The sequence below is a fragment of the Crocuta crocuta genome, unplaced genomic scaffold (assembly GCF_008692635.1).
Source record: "Crocuta crocuta isolate KB4526 unplaced genomic scaffold, BGI_CrCroc_1.0 scaffold77, whole genome shotgun sequence".
NCBI lineage: Eukaryota > Metazoa > Chordata > Mammalia > Carnivora > Hyaenidae > Crocuta > Crocuta crocuta.
The window spans coordinates 1948166-1965203 of NW_027532172.1; the positions used below are offsets into that span (position 1 = coordinate 1948166).

Sequence of the window (17038 nt, forward strand, 5' to 3'; positions counted from 1 at the left end):
GCGGTTGCACGCGTGGTGCGTGGTGACGTCGTGGCGGCGCGGGCGCCATCCCGGAAGCGCGAGCAAGGCCGCCAGATGTGCAGGTGCTGCTGCCACCGACGCCGGGGCCGAGTTCGGGGTGGGGCTGGGGATGCCGGGGCCGCTGGGGAGCCGGGCCGGGTCGGGCGCGGCCCCCGGGCTGTTGCGGGGTGGGGCGCGCCGCTGGCCACATCTGGGCACTCCCCTTGCTTACAGGCCTCAGTTTCCCCGGCCGCGCAGTGTATGCGCCGGCGGCGCCACGGGCCGGTTCCGGATCCGGGGCGCAGGAGCCGGGGCTGCCAGTGTTCAGTCTGCAGTGTCACCCGGAACCGGGCGTTGCCGTCTTTGGGCCTCAGTTTCCCCGCTTTGCAGGGGCGAGGCGTGAGGGGAGAGGCGAGTCCCACCTCACTCGCGGGTTTTGCTAAGCTTGGGCCGCCAAATTGAATTCCGTGAAAATAACTGGGTGGAATCGTGGCTCCACCGCCTTGCCGTGTGACCTTGGGTAACTGAGCCTACCCCCTTGAGCCTCAGTTGCCCTTGGAGATGATAGTGTTTGCTTCATAGGCGTGATTGGGGATTAAGGGAAGTGCTATACAAGTGTTTGCTCCTGTTCTTGGAAGGACCAGGGAGCCCCTTCGTATAGTGCTGACTCCCCGGCCCCGCCCTAGCACTTCTTACTCCCCATGGAGAAGCAGCCTGATCCGAATCCAGCTCCGTGTCACCATTGGTTTCAGTCCCCGCAGACAGCGCTGTGAGAGTCTGATTCTTTATCGCTCCCGTTTTCTGGATGAGAAAACTCAGGGAGGTGCGGTGACTCTCCCAAGGTCACAAAGCCTCCTTTTCTGCGTGTTTCCCTCATAAATAATATTTGGAGCAGGGACCAGAGCCCTTGCTAGGTCATTTCTACCCTGTACGTGGGCCAGACTAGCAGTGAGGGAAGTCTCCCTGAGATTGGCAGGTGGGCGTGCCTTGAATCCCTCAGCCTCACATTTGGTAGCCAGAGATAGGAAAGAGCCCCTCGTTGGAGCAGAACCGTTTTACACAGGTCCAGATCTTGTGCCTGCCACGCACTAGCTGTGGGCTTCCTGCCTCACGACCCTGCCCCTCTGGGCCTGCGTGTCCTCATTATACATGATTACGCTTCTTTGGAAACGTGGATACTGTGGGTGTGGGTACCTGGCACATAGTAGGAATTCAATAAACCTAGTGATTATTGGGTGGGGGGGCCGGATTTCGCCAGGTGTGGCAGCTTGGTTCCAGAAGGCATGTAGGGGCTGCAAATAGATCTTTTTTTTTTTTAATATTTTATTTTTGAGAGAGAGAGAGGGAGACACAGAATCCGAAGACAGCTCCAGGCTCTGAGCTGTCAGCACAGAACCCGACGTGGGGCTCAAACCCACAAACTGTGAGATCATGACCCGAGCCAAAGTCGGCCGCTCAACCAACTGAGCTACCTGGGTGCCTTGCAAATAGATCATTCTTGGCCTCCATGGTGTTTGGGGGAAGAAAAGTATTAGCTGTTAACATTTGTAAATGAGGTAATTTTACACACACATAAAAATCCACATTTCTGAGGGTTTCTTTCCTGGGAAAATTCAGAAGTCTGGTGGTAGTCAGTTGCTGTAAGAAGCCACTGCCCTGGCAGGTGGATCCCGCGAACTGGGCTGCAAAGCTGTGACCTGGGTTTACTGGCAATGTGACAATGGTCCACTCCCACTCCCTCAGTTTCTGAGTCTCTGTTTCTTACAAGACCAGTGCTCTAACCCCTGAGCTATGGAGCCAGCCATTCTGAGTCTCTGTTTCTTAATATGTAAATAAGGATACAGTTCCCAGTGTATAAAGTTCGTGCATTGGTTAGCATACAGTAAGTGCTCAGTAAAGAGGAGGGTGGATTAAGTGGGCCCTGAAAGCCCTTTGTGATCCTGGATGTGAATCTTAACCAATTGCAACTGGGCCTTTCTGTCAGCAGTTAAATATGTGGACCCCAGAGCCAAGCTATGTCAAGATTCCGGGTTTTACCTGACACCCCCGCCCCTGAGGGTGAGTGTGAACCTGTGGCCCTTCCTGCCCTGGGCACAGTCCAAGAGGACCCCCACCCACCATGATGGTCATCTACCTAGCCACACAGCCATCTAGGTTGCTGGGGTGCCTAGCCTGGCTGAGATTCTTGGCTTTAATTTGCTGATAAAATTAGTGTCAGAGCTGAGTCTGAAAGTCTCTGGTGGCCTCCACCAGCTAGGTTCTGGTGACCCCTCACTGTGAGCCAGTTTCTGGACTGGGCTCTGGAGGCCCCTGCTCTCTCAGAGCTGACGTTGCCTTGGTAGCGAGAGACAGAAAGGTCAACTAATAACTAAGATAATTTCAGGAAGAGATGAGCCAATTTATAAAACAACGTGAAGTACTAAAAGTGACCAGAGTTGAGAGTAGCGGTATCCATCAAAGAATTATTGGGAGAAAAGATACTGGAGGTGGTGATGATTTGAGGGGCCAGTCATGTGTATGGGGATAGCAGGTGCAAAAGCCCTGTGGTGGAATGAGCAAAGTCAGAGGGATGTGGGAAGAAGCTGGCAAATCTACGCAGGTGGAAGGTGGCTGTGGCCTTGGGCACGTGGAGAGTGGGGGCCATGGAGGTCATTGGATGATGGGATTCTGATGTGCTTGGGTGCGGTTTACAAATACCCCTGAACTCTCAGTATGACAAAGCTGAGGCTCAGGTGGCATGACCAACTCATGGCCCGGGGTTCCCAGCCCCTCCTCTCTGTCCCAGCAACTGTATTGCCTGGTGCAGACTGAAGACGCTTTCACCTTGCCTATTTCAGGCAGCGGAGGAGGAGGAAGAGATGGACCCCCCGGACTCGGCCTCGAGGGTCTTCTGCAGCCGCATCCTGAGCATGGTGAACACGGACGACGTCAATGCGATCATCCTGGCTCAGAAGAACATGTGAGTGGTAGCCAAGGGCCGCGGGCCCTGGGCGTGGGAAGGAATCCACTTGCTGGCCCGCATTCTTGCCCTGCCTGCCCTTACCCTGGGCCCACACTGGTGATAACATGAAGGAAATGAGCAAATCTGCCGGCTGGCTCCAAAGTAAATTCCTTCCTGGCCTGGAGGCGAGGCCTTGGCACGGGAAGCAGGGCTTTGGGATGGTTTTGCAGCTGTGGATGGCTTGGCTGGGGCTGTCACGGCTCCTCTCCCAAGGCCCCGGGGTAGGCTCTTGCGGGGATAGGAAGCGGCTGTGGGAGGGGATTTAAGGAAGCCAGTGAGCTGATCTCCTGTTGGGAACCTGGTCTCTCACAGCCCAGGCTGTCTCTGCAGAGGACCTGTGATCTCTCGGAAGGGCTGTGAACAGCCTTGGCCTCCGGCTTGGCACCGTGCCCGCCACAGCCTCACCCTAATTCCAGCCTGCTCTGTTGGGAAGCGGGGCTTACACAATCTTGGGATGGAAGCACAGCTTCCTGTGACTTTATGCTTGTGTAGTTAAGCCAAAAGCTCTTCCTTTCATTTATGACATGGCATAGGCCTGATACCCTTCCATTTCTCTCCTGCTGGGACAGGGGTGCTGGGTTTGTCTGGGTCAGATTTAGGCCTGGCCTGGTGAACTCCCAGAGTGAGGGGAGACAAAACCAGACACAGATATTCATGGCCCCATGAGGTCAGGGCTGGGCCAGAGGAATAACCTGGGTCTAGGGAGTCAGGGAAGTCAGAGTCTGCTTGAGGGAGGGGATATATGTGAGACGGATGTACGTGGGTAGGGTTTTGAAGGTTGAGTAGGAGTTTGCCAGCTGGCTCAAACAGCAAGTAGAGTTCTACACGGCAGGGAAACAACACATGCAACGGTCATGAAGCGGGAAAGGGCCCAGCACGATCAGCGTGTAGGGCATGGTTTGCAGGGCTGGTGCCTTCTCTCCGCTGCCAGGCTGGACCGCTTTGAGAAGACCAACGAGATGCTGTTGAACTTCAACAACCTGTCAAACGCCCGCCTGCAGCAAATGAGCGAGCGCTTCCTGCACCACACGAGGACCCTGGTGGAGATGAAGCGGGACCTGGACAGCATCTTCCGCAGGATCAGGTGGGTCCTTGACCTCTCCAGCTTCTGCCTCCCCCTCGGGCTCCTCCCCTTTGGGTTCCTCTCCTTTTCAGTGAGGATCACCCACCCCGCATAACAGAGCAATGGAGAGAATCCGCTAATTTGTTCTTTGAGGCTTCATTGCTCACTTAGCATCTGAGAAGATCTGAAGTTCGGGCTAAAAAAATCTTGAAGTTTCTGGATTTAGCTTTTATTTCTCTTTCCAAAAATGCAACATAGGACCAGATGCACAAGGCAAAAGGCAGGCAGGTGCAGACAGTGAAAGGCAAGACTGGTCTTCCAGCCCCCAGCCCAGGTCTCCTCTCCAGAGGCGTAGGAGATTGCCAGTTTTTATGGGTTTTTCTGAGCTGTTTTCTGTGAGGGCGGAGAAAAAGGACATTCTGGTCCCCAAGCACGCAGAATGCTCGATGCCGCGCCCAGAGGCTGTGTCACTGTGGCCACGTGCCTGGGCCTGGAACCAGCCAGAGCTGCAGCTGTGTTTCCAGCTGACAGCGCTACTTCCTCTGTCCTGGGGGCAGCCCCTCCCACTGGCAGACTCAGGAACAGATCATGAGACAGGCCAATTAAATCCTTTATAAAAACACTTATTTTCTGAGGCGTCTCATCAGGCCGGCTGCCCAGGTGTGGTGTTGGGGATGAGCAGGACCCCCAAGTGTCGACACCTTTTGTGCATCTCCGTATCACCCAGGAACGGGACAGTCGTGGCTGCCCAGTTGCCTGGTAGGTAGGGACCCAGCAATGGTGGTGCTTCTGGTGGGGGCTGGTTCACCTCAGTCAAGGATGAGACTCCACCCCGAAGGCCCCCTTGTTATTCTTTGTAAAGATGACTTCCTTACTTTAGGAAGAAAGGCAAAACAGCTGATTAAAAAAAGAAGGAGATGTTTCTCTGTGAACGTCAGTTCAACGTGCACAAATACACAGTGTCTGGGGTGTGCATAATCACTCCTGGCCCCCGCACAGACACTGTCATCCTAGTGGTGGGGGATAGGCTGGGACAGGTCACTCAGGGGAATGACTGCTGAGGAAGGGGTGAGGAAGCTTCCTGGAAGGTTATCGGGGCAGGGGAGGATTAGACCTAAGAAAGGCCTAACTGTAGGTAGAGGGCCCAGGCAGTCCCAGCATAGAGGACACACAGGCTCTCGACAGTTGAGTGGCTGCCATCTGGCCCAGGGCTGAGCACATGGCCCTCCCTCCAGCCCAGGAGCAGAGTGACCAGCAGTATGGGGTGGGGGTGGGGGGCTCCCATCCCCCACCCACCTGGAGCTGCATCAAGGGCTCCTGGCGTGCCCCAGGCCCGGCCTGTCTGCTTGGTAGGCTCAGCCCCGTATGCCTTCCCTTCCCCTGCAGGACGCTGAAAGGGAAGCTGGCCAGGCAGCACCCGGAGGCCTTCAGCCGTAAGTGTCACCCAGGGCTCCTGTGGCCATGCCTGGCCTCTGCACCCATGGATGCCAGCGCCTCACCCCAGGGCTGGCTTCTGGAAGGTTACCTCAGGGGCTGACACTGAGCCCAGGTCCTGGTGGGCAGTAGATCTAGAGAGACCTGGAGCAGGGGGCAGGGGCAGCGTTGCTTGGCTGGTCTTGGCAGCTTGCAGAGCAGGTGCTGGGACTAGGATCCCCTCCCTGGGGGGAGGTTACACGGGAATGTGGATAAGGACGATGACAGTCCTTGCCCAAGTGGGTATGGCATAGCCCTATGAGTAGGCTCTTACCTACAACCACCCAAGCAGTGGGGGCTGTGAGTATCCCATTCATACAGTGGGAAACTGTAGCCCTAAGGAGCAGTAACTTCTCAGAGGATGTGCAGCATCCCCTATGCCGAGCCTCAGTTTACCCTCTCTGCCAAACGGGCCAACCTCTCCCCACCTCAGGGCTGCTAACCACCAGAGGTACAAAGGCAGTGCTGTCAGGGTACCTGACTGCCTTAGTCAGTAGAGCATGTGGCTATCATCAGGCCTGGTTTATAGAGCAGAACGCTGGGGCAAGGGGAGTGAGGGGCCTGCAGAGTCAACAGGGCAGAGCTAGGCTCAGGCTTCTGTTGGCTTGACTCCAAGGAACCTCGGTCCTTATACCTTGAAGGGAAACTCTCCCTCGCCTGGGCCTTGGTTTTCTCCTCGGTAAAGTGGACCAAGTTATGCCCCGTGGGGTGGCAGGGGAGCTGTTCAGGGTCATAGGCCCGGTTGACCCCTCATCATGGTGCCCAACACAGTGACTAAGCCAACTCCTGGCCTCCTTCCCCCAGACATCCCAGAGGCCTCCCTCCTGGAGGACGAGGATGAAGATCCCATCCCACCCAGCACCACGACCACCATTGCCACCTCAGAACAGAGCACGGGCTCGTGTGACACCAGCCCTGACACCGTCTCGCCCTCCCTCAGTCCTGGCTTCGAGGACCTCTCCCATGTCCGGTCCAGCTCTCCTGCCATCAACGGCCGTAGCCAGACGGACGATGAGACCCCGGGGGAGTAACCCTACTCCCTGGTGGCCTGAGGGGTCTCAGGGCAGTGGCAGCTCTCCCCAGGTGTCTGAGGTGGCAGCAGGCAACCCAAACCCTGCCTGGAGGTCAACAGCTTTGCCACCCTGTTGTGTCACCCGGGGCTCCTGGGGGACAAAGCTCCCTCCAGGGGTGTGGAGTTCCTGGGGGGTCTGTCATTCCCAGTTCCTCCTCACTGAGAACATCTGTCCTCTGCAGACCCCTCCGCCAGGCCAGGGGATGACCAGCTCAGCTGGAGTTGTTGCGCTGGGCGTAAAGGAGCTTTTCCAGAGCCAGGCTCGAGGTCTGCTCTAAACAACGTTTAAAGGCTCCCAGAGACCAGAGCCAGAAGGCCCCTGCCCCGATGCCCTGGTGGAGACCTCAGAGTGAATCGGCACTGTCATGTCTGAGTTCACCCCAACCCATCCCTGCACCTACTAATTCTGGCCTCCCTGCCCCTTCCTCCAACAAAACTATTGAATGCTGTCTCCAGTTGGTATCTCAAGGAGGCTTCTGAGACAGCTGCAGAAGGCTCAAGATGGAGGCGGGCCATTCAGCTGCAAGCCTGATGCGTTCTGGGTTTCTCTGACCAGAGGTGGGAACCCGCAGGCCTCTCCCAGGACGTCCATGGAGCAAGCTGAGCCACCTTGGAAAACAGAGTTAAACGGAATATTTTTGTACCCGATGTTTACAGATGCTGTTGGGAAGTTATCAATAAAGAGACTCTGTTACTAAAAAGGAAAGGGTGTCCTTAGCAGTGGCTTCCTTCCATCCTTGGGCCCAGGATGCCATAAGGGGATGCGAGTGCAGGATGTGAGACAGGACGGGTGTGGACGGCCTGGCACCACTAAGATGTGGCTGCACACAGTGGCAGTCTCCAGTGGTAGCAACCACAATAACCCAAGTTCCTCTCACTACCGGTGTACTCACCCCTGCTGTTCCCTTAGCTCTGAATAACTCCTCCAGGTCTGTCTCAGGACAGACTCCTCAGGGAGCCAGGCTGGGTCCCTTTCCCCATTAGACACTGTGTAGAGTTCCCTCATCTTTTAAGCCCTTAAAAATTACATTATTAAAGACATCTTCCTAGATCCAAGAGTGTGTGCTTTTGCCTGTTAACGGGGCGCTGGTAAGTGTTCAAGGAAATAAAGAGGAACCCTGCCAAACCTACGCTTCAGTCCTCACCCTTCCCGGCCCCTGGCATTGTTTAGCCATTCACGACTCCTTGGTCCTAACAAAAGTCCTCTTTGGCCCCAAACTGACCCTGGGTCGCACCCCCTTTTCTTGAGGGAATGCATCAGCCTCACCTTCCCTCACTGCTTTGAGAAGCGCCGCCTTGACCTTCTTTCCCGCACAGCGGCCAGAAAGTTTTCACAGCGGCTAGAAAGTTTAAATACCTAACGCTTGGTGATAAGTGGCTCCCAAGGATCTGGCACGTTCCATCCCATCCCTGCGCCTCCTACCACCTTCCTGTGCCGACCCCTGAATCCTGGACCCGCTGACCCTCTGCTTAATTCCTTTGCTTTAGCACAAACTGTCTCCTCTGCTCTTGTCAACAAGCATTCCCCGAATGACCGTTAGGTGCAGTTTTCAGCCGACCGAGAGACAACCTGGAAAGGTGTGGCGGTCCCCTCACGTGACCTGGGAGGACGAGGGACCACACCCGGAAGCGGGCTGCTGACACTCGCCCACAGGCGCTGCTGCTTCTTTCGCCAGCACCCGACATGGCGGCGGCGGGGCGGGGCCGGGGGTGGGGCACAATGCGCGGCGCGGATTGTGACGCAAGCGCGCAGCGTGCTAGGTGCGCAGGCGCTCTCGGCGGCAAATCGGCGGTTTCCGGTTCCGTCGTCCTCTTTCTCTTCAACGAGGTTCCCGAGCGGCTTGGTGGCAGCGGCGTTGCGGGTCCGGGCCAGACCAGGGTCGGGCGGGAGGCTGTGGGAAGCCGCGGGCGTGCCAGTAGCGGAGGGGACAGCCCAGAACCTGTCCGCGCGGGCCAGGTTCGGCAGGGCGGCCGGGTCGGCTAAGTTGGGCGCGTGGGGCCAAGGTTCTGAGTCGGGACTGGGCCCCGGGTGGCGAACGAGTTTTTGGGAGAGGAGTCTATGCGCCCTTCTGGCCCAGGCTATCCCAGGAGACCTGGGGGCGTGGATGGTCTTTCTGGGCAAGGGGGAGGGGTCCTAGACGTAATTTTTTTTTTTTTTTTGGGTGCTGTGTAGTGCGCTAATATTTTTGGAAGTGTTAAGTCCCCTTACTCTACCACGGGGTGATTCACCACTTACCTTTTTTCAGTATATTTATAAGGAGAGGGTGGTAGCATCCAGCTTCTAGGCTTTCGTTGGGGTGGGGGGAGATGAAATGTTACGTGTAAACAAGTACGTGGCACGTGGTTGGCAGATACTGTTTATGAGTAGGAGCGAAGGCAAGAAGTGTCGTCGGCGAGTTCGGGTATAACTGAGAGGGAAGCCAGGGTGTTGGATGACTGAGCTTGGAGTTGGATTGAACTGCAGCGGAGGAAAGTGTGTTGGAGGAGTGGATACCAAAAATGGGATTCCCATTCAGGTTGTAGGAAGGGCAGCTTGTGGAGCAAATGTGGCTTACAGAAGGATAGGGAAGGGAGGGAGGATGGGACCTCCCGACCACACTCGAAGAAAATGTGCCTGGCCAAATGGTGCCCCAGCCATGTACTTATCATTCCATCCTCAAAGTTGATAGAATCTCTTGCTGGGCCCAGGGAGCATAATCACAGTCCTTGCTCCCATGAGGCACACTTTGCCACAGGGGTCCAGGGGTAAGGTGTGGAAAGCATGATACTTGATTCTAGGCTATTTGGGCTGTAGCTTCGGAGAGGTGGAAGGAAACAGGCGCTGGGATGGGCCTGTGATGCTGGCACAGGGCTGGCCAGCCCCTGAGCTCAAGCTACTCAGACATGAAGTTCTCAACGTCTCCATCCTACTGCCCCCCACCCCCCAGCAGACGCAGAGATGCAGATCTTTGTGAAGACCCTGACGGGCAAGACCATCACTCTTGAGGTTGAGCCCAGTGATACCATTGAGAATGTCAAAGCCAAAATCCAAGACAAGGAGGGTGAGTTGAGCTGAGTTCACAGGTTCTGTTCAACAGGAATCCCTCTCGGCCCAGAGGAGCCCCTGTCATGTGCAGGATGCGTACTGGGCTTGTATAGACCTCAGCCTTGGCCAGTGCTTCCCTGTGTGATCTTAAATAGCTTGTTCTCTCTACCTCAGTTTCCCTTTTGATAGGTGGAGGCTATGCCAGAACACCCCTGTAGGGAGAAGGAAAGCTGCCAGTAATGTGCTTGCCCAGAGTCTTAGTAACCGAGCTTTCCTCTCCCCAGGCATCCCACCTGACCAGCAGCGTCTGATTTTTGCCGGCAAACAGCTGGAAGATGGCCGCACTCTGTCAGACTACAATATCCAGAAAGGTACTGAGGGCAGGGTGGCTGCCAGGGCCCGTGAGACCTAGAACCAGGGATGAGGCTTTGATGGTCTCGTTGGCAACATTGGAGGATGGGGGGAATTGTCTTAAGGTGAGGACGAGATGGGGCTGGAGGAGTCTTTTTTAAAATGTTTTCATTGGGGGAAAGCATCTCATGGTCTCCACTTAGATTCCAAGCGGCAGTGGTTTCTCTTGTTCTTGCTCACCTATTTTTCTTTAAAAGACTATTTTGTTTTAAAATGTGCTAAGAGAGACACCTGGCTGGCTAAGTCAGTAGAGCATGCAACTCTTGATCACAGGGTTGTGGGTTCAAACCCCATCTTGGGTGTTGAGATTACATAAAGGTAAAATTATTTTGATGTTTATTTTTGAGAGGGAGGGAGGGAGACCCAAGAATCTGAAGCAGGCCCCAGGCTCCAAGCTGTCAGCACCGAGCCCAACACAGGGCTCAAACTCATGAACCGTGAGATCATGACCTGAGTCAAAGTCAGATCCTTAATGGACTGAGCTACCCAGGGGCCCGAAAAACAAAATCTTTAAAAATACACATAAAAATGTGGTCAGAGAAATTTTGTCACTATTGTAAAGGAAATCAGTGTTCTTTCTACACCAGCTAGATTTAATTTTTCTCCTCAAAATGAAAGCATTTTTACACCCCTCAAATTACCTTGTGTGTCAGGAAACCCCAGTGCACATTATGGTTCACATATATTAGTGTCAGACTCCCCAAGACCTGGACTGGTGTGAAGGGAGATGGAGGTTGTGTGGGGTGGTCTGGGACAGTCTGTCCATCTACATATAGAATACCCAAGGGATTTTCATTTGAGCAAGGTCTGGCCTGGAGGGCCCTACGCTGCACCCAAGGTGCTGGGGCCAGGCTCAGTCACTGTCTCTCTCTGACCCCCTTCTCCTAGAGTCCACCCTGCACTTGGTGCTCCGCCTGCGGGGTGGCATCATTGAGCCTTCCCTCCGCCAGCTGGCCCAGAAATACAACTGCGACAAGATGATCTGCCGCAAGTGAGTGCTCTCAGATAGGGGGCGGAGGGTGGCTAGCCTCCGTGGAGAGGCCTTGGGGTTGGGGTGTGCCCTCACCAGCCTCTCATCCTGCAGGTGTTATGCCCGCCTGCACCCCCGTGCAGTCAACTGCCGCAAGAAGAAGTGTGGCCACACCAACAACTTGCGCCCCAAGAAGAAGGTCAAATAAGGCTCCTCCACCAGCTCTTCCTTTGCCTGCAGGGTGGCCTCTGGCCCAAGGCCCTGGGGCCTCAATAAAGTTTCCCTTTCATTGACTGGAGCAGTAACTGGTGTCTGCCTGGCTGGTCTGTCCAAGAAGGAGCTGGCTGAGTTGTGGGCATCTCCTGGAGGGACTCCATCACTTGATTCTGCACAGCCTTTGAGAGTCATGTGTCCTTTGACTTCTGATTGTCTCAGCTGTAAAATGTGCTGTGGTCCCTGCCCTTCACATCTACCAGGGTTTTCATAGCCACAGCACATGCAGGTTTCAGCCTCAGCCCTCTGCCACATACCCGAGTGGACCCGTGTCTCTGGGTTTTGTCATCCTTAAATGGGAATGAAGCCCCCCCCCCAGGCCCTTGTGAGACTGCAGGTCCGCGATGTTACTGGCTGGGCCCTGCTCAGGCATTCAATGCCATCCATGCCTGTGTCCTGAGCTGTCCGTGTGTGGGTGGATAGACAAAAACACCCCACCTGGTGTGAAACATCTGTTCTCAGTTGGCTGATTAGGAGGGGCGCCTGGGCCCCACCTAAGACCTGGAACATCAGTCTTGGGGGGCAGGCCTTGGTGTTCATAAAACATGCTAATGCACCTGGGAGTCAAGTGAGCTCTGGAGAGGCCTGGACTAGCCCCAGGAAGGCCACGCTTTCATTTGTCTTGAGGTGATTGGGGCTTTGTGTCGGGTGACAACCCAGGCCTGGGCGATGGCTGAGATCAGGAGTACCAGCCAAAGGCTGAGGTCTCTCTTTTGTTTCATGGGTTTCAACCCTATCGATGGCTGGGCCCTGCTTTCCACGCTAGGCTACCAACATCTCTATCCCTGGAGAAAGAAGCTCCCCAAAGTTCAAACGACGTGGTGTATCCCCACCAGAAAGCTCCAATGCCTTCCTTGCACTTAAGACAAAGCCCTGCTGGCCTCACTACCCCAGACTCTGGGCCTTTGCACAGGATCCCTTCAGCTATCTGGTTTCTGAGGATTGCACACAGTACCTGCCAAGTTTGTTTTAACATGTGGCGGGCACCTGGGTGGCTCAGTTGGCTAAGCATCTGACACTTAGCTCAAGATCTCGCGGTTGGTGAGCTCAAGCCCCACATGGGGCTCTGCGCTGACCGAGCAGAGCCTGCCTTGGGTTCTTTCCCTCAAGCATTTTTTAAAAGGCTGCACTCCAGCCTTTTGTGCTGTATTAGAACTGCTGATCAAATCCTCATGTCACAGCCATTATAGACGACAAAAGATCACCTCTTGGGCTCTTTATTTTCGTGGGAACGGGACGGAAGGGTGAAATGAAGTTGATGTTGAGGTAAATGCATACAAACAAACCGAGGGACGTCCTTGTTTACAGAGCTGTGCGTTCAAGGACAAACACCATAGAAATCAGGAGCTCGACGGAGACCAGCAGAGGGGGTGGATGGGGGGTATAGTGCCAAAGACTGGTCACCCCTCTTCATTCTTCCTCTGGATCTCTAGGTTTCAGGCTTGGCTGGCCCCAGGCTGGGGTGCGGAGGCCTCCGGGCCTGCAGGGGGCGCCTGGCGCAGCGAAGCAACCTAATCCTGGGCAGGGCCGGGGCTGCGCAGTCATGATCACTGCCAAGGCCTCGGTGGACTCCTCCGTCCCCTCGGTGCCTGGTACTGCGGTGGCCACCGATGTCCCGGAGCGCGAGGAGCCAGCGTGGCCCTGGGTGAGCCCGGGCCTGAGCAGGAGCAGGCACGGGGTGGGCGGTGCGGGCTTGGGGGCGCCGGCCTCATGCCCCAGCCATGCCCCCCGCCCCGTAGAAAGATGCCCCGATCCGGGTGCTGGTGCAGCGCATCCACCAGTTGCAGGCTGAACGCGCGCAGGCCTTCCGCCGGCTGGAGGAGTAAGTGCGGGCGCAAGGGTGGGCAGGGGTCGCAGAGTTCCGCCTCAAGCCAGCTCCGGGGATGGGTGTGCCTGGGGGCGGAGCTGGGTCCCCGAGCGGCTGCGTTGTCAGAGGTGGGGAGGGCTTCGCTGGGGGACCAGATCTTTGCTTTCCCCCGCTGGGACCCAGGGTGCGTCCCCACTGCCCGATGGACCACTCCGCGTGGCGTCGCTCCCTTCCCCAAGCGCAGGAGAGGACCCATCTCCGTTTACCCTGCGGGAGTCAGAGAGCGTCTTCCACACTCTGGGGTCCAAGGACCCTTCCTGTGGGGGGGCTTTCAGGTGGTCAGGGCGGGTGCAGGTCCTGAGAGCCTGGGGGCGTAGCCTCAGGACCCCCACCTGCCGCAGAGGCCACCTCCAGTACCTACGAAGCGGTCCGCCCTACGACTTCCCCCGCTACCGGAGCACAGTGCACGAGGTGACCCAGGCCTTCGCCGCCGCCTCGCGGGAGGTGCTGGCGGTGGAGGCCGAGCTGGCTGGGCCCAGAGGGCAGCCGCTGCTCGCGAGCCACGTGCGCAGCCTGCAACAGCTGGAGCAGACGCGCCTCGCAACGGTGAGGCCCCCTCCTCGGCCCTTGTCCCCATCCCCGCGCCTGGTCTGTCGTGGCCTATCCGGCCACCCAAACCCAGCCCCGGCGCCCCAGACCCCATTTCTTCCTGCTCCACCTCAGTCGTCAACTAAGGTTTCACTTGGGATTCTCCCGCCCTGACCCCTCCTCCAGTCCGGCTCCAGGTCCTTCGGGTTTTGTGCAGTCCCAGGACACGCCCACTTCACCTCAGTCCCTCTCGCAGCCCCATTGCTGTGCCCAGAGCCCGCCCCGACTACGCTCCTACCCCTTTGGCTAGTCCCACAGCCTCAGGTCTGGTCCTCAACCCGGTGCATATTGGGGAGCGTAAATTTCAACGGCAGGCCCCATCTTGGGTAACCCTGTATCCCAGCCTAGGTTCTGAGCCTACTCCTCCCCTGGGCTTCCAAGACCCCGCCTACTCTACCCTTACGGCCAATCCTGATCGAGACACATATTCCCAGGCCACGCCCACCTCAGGCCACGCCCACACCGCTCTCTAAAGTGGAATTCCCAGCCCACACTGCTTTAGGAGACCCCAATCCCAGTCTAGGTGTTTGGCCTACTTCCACCCTGGGATTACAACGCCCTGCTGCGTCCTTGGGACTACGAGGCCCTGCCTACTCCACTCCTTTTACCAATTCCTGGCTGGGTCTGCGCCACTATGCCCAGGCTACGCCTTCATGCGACCACACCCACTAACTCTAGGGCCTGCCCACTCGAGCCTTCTCAGGGGGCCCTGAAACCGGCTCGCAGCCTCCTCGCGTGCGAAGCACCAACCCTTGCGACACCCCGCTATGGCCCCATCCTGTGCTGCCTTTCTGGGTGCTTCAGTGTCTCCCTGCGTGATCTGTAGGGGAGGGCGGGGGTCCTGCCAGCTGTGACATCCTCCCCGTTGCCCACATCAGGTGGCCCTGCTGCAGCTGATGGGGACGCCAGAGCTGACTGGGCAGGAGGACACCGTGGAGATGCACGAGCTGAAGATGAAGTGAGCGCTTACTCCCAGTGGGCTGGCCGTGCTAGATTTGCACGTGTGCCTTCAGGCACCCACCCTCAGCCAGGTGTGCCCCAAGGCTGGCACAGTCACATCGGGCTGGCCCCTCGGACCTGCACACAACCCTTAGGGTGTGCACACTGGAGTCCTCACCTGGTGGCTACCAGACACACCGCACGCATTGTCCCTGGGCGCACACACCCTGGCGTGTCACACCTGACTCGTTGCACATTTCCTAGACACAGTTGGGCACCTCGTACGTGCCAGCCTTGCTCGCATGGCTGGACTTAGAGCTCGGACACGGTTGCCCACCAGACACAGGCCTGCACATTCCTACCTCCAGCCGCCTCAAGCACACATGAGTACACACCCCCTCGATACTTGCTATGTGACATGGCACAGCCATCTGATGGCACCCACTCAAGATGGCTTTTTCTCTCTGCCCACTCTCACCCACAGGACCACCCCTTCTCCCAGACACCCAGATGGTCCTCTCGGCCACTAGTGCTGCCTGGAACTTTGGCGGCAGGCAGGAGGGCCCGGGGCCTGCGACAGCCCCCTAGGAGCTTCGCAGTCGTGGCTAATTCGCCCCATCTGGGTTTTATTTATAGTTCCCTTCCACTCTTGTAGGGTAATTAAAACCATGGAAGCGATCAGCGAGGTTCTTCAGGACCTTAGGTTTGATGCAGAATCTGCCGAGTGATGGTGGCTCCCCAGTGACACGCCAAGGCATATGGGAAATGAGATGAATGGCGCCCAGTCTACCCCCTGACTGTCATCTGGCTAGGGTCACACGCCACCAGGTCGCCGACTGCCCTTGAGTTCACTGCGCCTCCCACAATAAAGAACCTTTCATCTGCAGCTGCTTCACTGTCTCTGCGTCCCGGGGTGCAGTAGTGGGTGTCCCTGAGGAGGCCCCGCAAGGCTAGGGATGGCGGATATGACTCCCCCGGCTCCTTGACAGTAGGACTCACGTTCTGAATATACACCCTACAATGAGCTTAAAACGAGATATTTCACATCCTGGGAGACAGAGTCTGAAATTCTGGGAAGCAGAGATCCCAAGCCCGTAGGGTGCGTCATTAGGATTCCTCCTGCTTCCCCTAAACCCCACAGCCCCTACCCTGGGCCAATCCAGCCCCAAACATCTTCACAATCAGGGCACCTAAATAGCTTGTTTATTTAAAAAGATTTTTTGCAGGGGTCCTGGATGAGGGGGGGAGTAATGACCCCCTCTTCACCCCCAGCCCTGGAGGGGTTCTGGGCAGCTTAGCCAATCCTCACACACACCTCCCACTGGAGTTGCACCCAAGAGTGGCCTCACACGGAGGCCAAAGATGTTGTGACCCTCAGAACACCCACCCCAGCTCCTGCCGAGGGTGCTCGGTGCCCTGAGGTGAGGGTACAGAGTTAGCCCCCAGTCGGGGTGCCGCCCCCAGGTCTCCACGCAGCAGGGAGGGTGGCCCCATCCCTAGAGCTTAGCTGGCAGGACCTGCAGGCAGAGGGGAAGCCAAGCTAAGCAGGGAGCCTGGGAGGGGCCGGTACCCTCCAAAGGTACCCTGCCAAGTGCAGAGCAATTGAGGAGGCCCCAGTTCAGGTCCCAGCCCTGCCACTCTCAGCTTGGTGACCTTGAGTAGGGGTAGGGTACTGCCCCTTTCAGGGCCTTGGTTTCCCCGTTTGAGAAGAATATCTGTTCGTCCCAAAGGGTGTCCTGCGGGTAAAGCGCTTGGCACAGGGCGAGCATGCAGTAGGTGCTCATATATGCTAACTGGGGTGAGTATGTTCATTCTTGAGGATGACATTCCACTTTGGACGTTTTCCGGGGTTAGATGCTTTTATGAGGCTAAAGGCCATGGGACTAGGTAATCACTAGGTGTTTGGTAAAAGCTGAGAAATAAGTTGTAGGAAGGGCTTCCATCTCAGCCCTCTAAGGCTGAGCGGGGGGCGGGGGGGGCACGGGCTTGTGGCCACCAAGAGGGGCCCTGGTCTCCCTCCCTTACCCGCCCACCCACCCAGCTGGGGTGGGCCCCCCTTACCTCTCGTCGTGCCCCGTCTGCCCGAGGGCAGGATCCCCTCGTCCTGTGCTTGGAAGGAAGGAGGCAGTGTCTGGGGGTGCGGACCTACCTCCCCGGCCCGATTCCCTCCCTGCCCTCACCCCTCCATCCCTCGCCCGCGGGGCCCTCCTTCCTACCTGGTTGCGAGTCTTGTGTGACTTCTGCATCCAGGCTCGCCACTGGTCGTAGAGGCGGAAGCTCAGGTTCGAGCAGTACGCGTGCTTCTTGAGCCAGCCCAGGAACTGCTTGAGCTCGCGCCGCACCGGCCCCGAGCTCG

General features: G+C 57.0%; 4 protein-coding genes and 1 long non-coding RNA gene across 11 annotated transcripts in view; 3 read left to right on the forward strand and 2 right to left on the reverse strand.

The window, feature by feature from the left end:
* Positions 1-7665, forward strand: KXD1 (KxDL motif containing 1). Of its 3 annotated transcripts, none has more exons than XM_077777008.1 (6): positions 3-83; positions 1988-2058; positions 2838-2959; positions 3933-4085; positions 5451-5497; positions 6342-7665. In XM_077777008.1, the coding sequence occupies exons 3-6, from the start codon at positions 2859-2861 to the stop codon at positions 6566-6568; spliced, it is 528 nt and encodes a 175-aa protein (XP_077633134.1). In that variant the 5' UTR covers positions 3-83; positions 1988-2058; positions 2838-2858; the 3' UTR covers positions 6569-7665. The 3 variants fall into 3 exon arrangements, with proteins under 3 accessions (XP_077633132.1, XP_077633134.1, XP_077633133.1); XM_077777007.1 differs by having other exon boundaries at positions 6-83; positions 1985-2058; XM_077777006.1 differs by lacking the exon at positions 1988-2058 and having other exon boundaries at positions 1-83.
* On the reverse strand, positions 6872-8277 carry LOC144242199 (uncharacterized). Its single transcript, XR_013338312.1, has 2 exons — positions 8180-8277; positions 6872-7218 (listed from the first exon to the last, which is right to left on the reverse strand). It is a non-coding gene; the product is annotated as an uncharacterized LOC144242199 (long non-coding RNA).
* Positions 8278-8369: 92 nt separating this feature from the next.
* On the forward strand, positions 8370-11320 carry UBA52 (ubiquitin A-52 residue ribosomal protein fusion product 1). Of its 4 annotated transcripts, none has more exons than XM_077776933.1 (5): positions 8370-8471; positions 9537-9650; positions 9919-10005; positions 10934-11036; positions 11130-11320. In XM_077776933.1, the coding sequence occupies exons 2-5, from the start codon at positions 9548-9550 to the stop codon at positions 11221-11223; spliced, it is 387 nt and encodes a 128-aa protein (XP_077633059.1). In that variant the 5' UTR covers positions 8370-8471; positions 9537-9547; the 3' UTR covers positions 11224-11320. The 4 variants fall into 4 exon arrangements, with proteins under 4 accessions (XP_077633059.1, XP_077633056.1, XP_077633057.1 ...); XM_077776930.1 differs by having other exon boundaries at positions 8388-8471; positions 9540-9650; XM_077776931.1 differs by lacking the exon at positions 8370-8471 and adding an exon at positions 8478-8566.
* Positions 11321-12781: 1461 nt separating this feature from the next.
* REX1BD (required for excision 1-B domain containing) lies at positions 12782-15568 on the forward strand. 2 transcript variants are annotated; one of them, XM_077776927.1, is made up of 5 exons: positions 12782-12933; positions 13028-13110; positions 13473-13701; positions 14622-14701; positions 15338-15568. In XM_077776927.1, exons 1-5 carry the CDS (start codon positions 12832-12834, stop codon positions 15408-15410), a joined length of 567 nt encoding a protein of 188 aa, XP_077633053.1. In that variant the 5' UTR covers positions 12782-12831; the 3' UTR covers positions 15411-15568. The 2 variants fall into 2 exon arrangements, with proteins under 2 accessions (XP_077633053.1, XP_077633055.1); XM_077776929.1 differs by having other exon boundaries at positions 12787-12933; positions 13497-13701.
* A 754-nt stretch (positions 15569-16322) lies between these two features.
* Positions 16323-17038, reverse strand: part of CRLF1 (cytokine receptor like factor 1) — a gene marked incomplete at its 5' end in the record, with an annotated part of 9520 nt that continues 8804 nt past the window's right edge. The window contains 2 exons of the mRNA XM_077777021.1: positions 16323-16418; positions 16899-17034. Coding sequence (XP_077633147.1) covers positions 16323-16418; positions 16899-17034 — 232 coding nt within the window. The remainder of the gene's footprint in view (positions 16419-16898; positions 17035-17038) is intronic.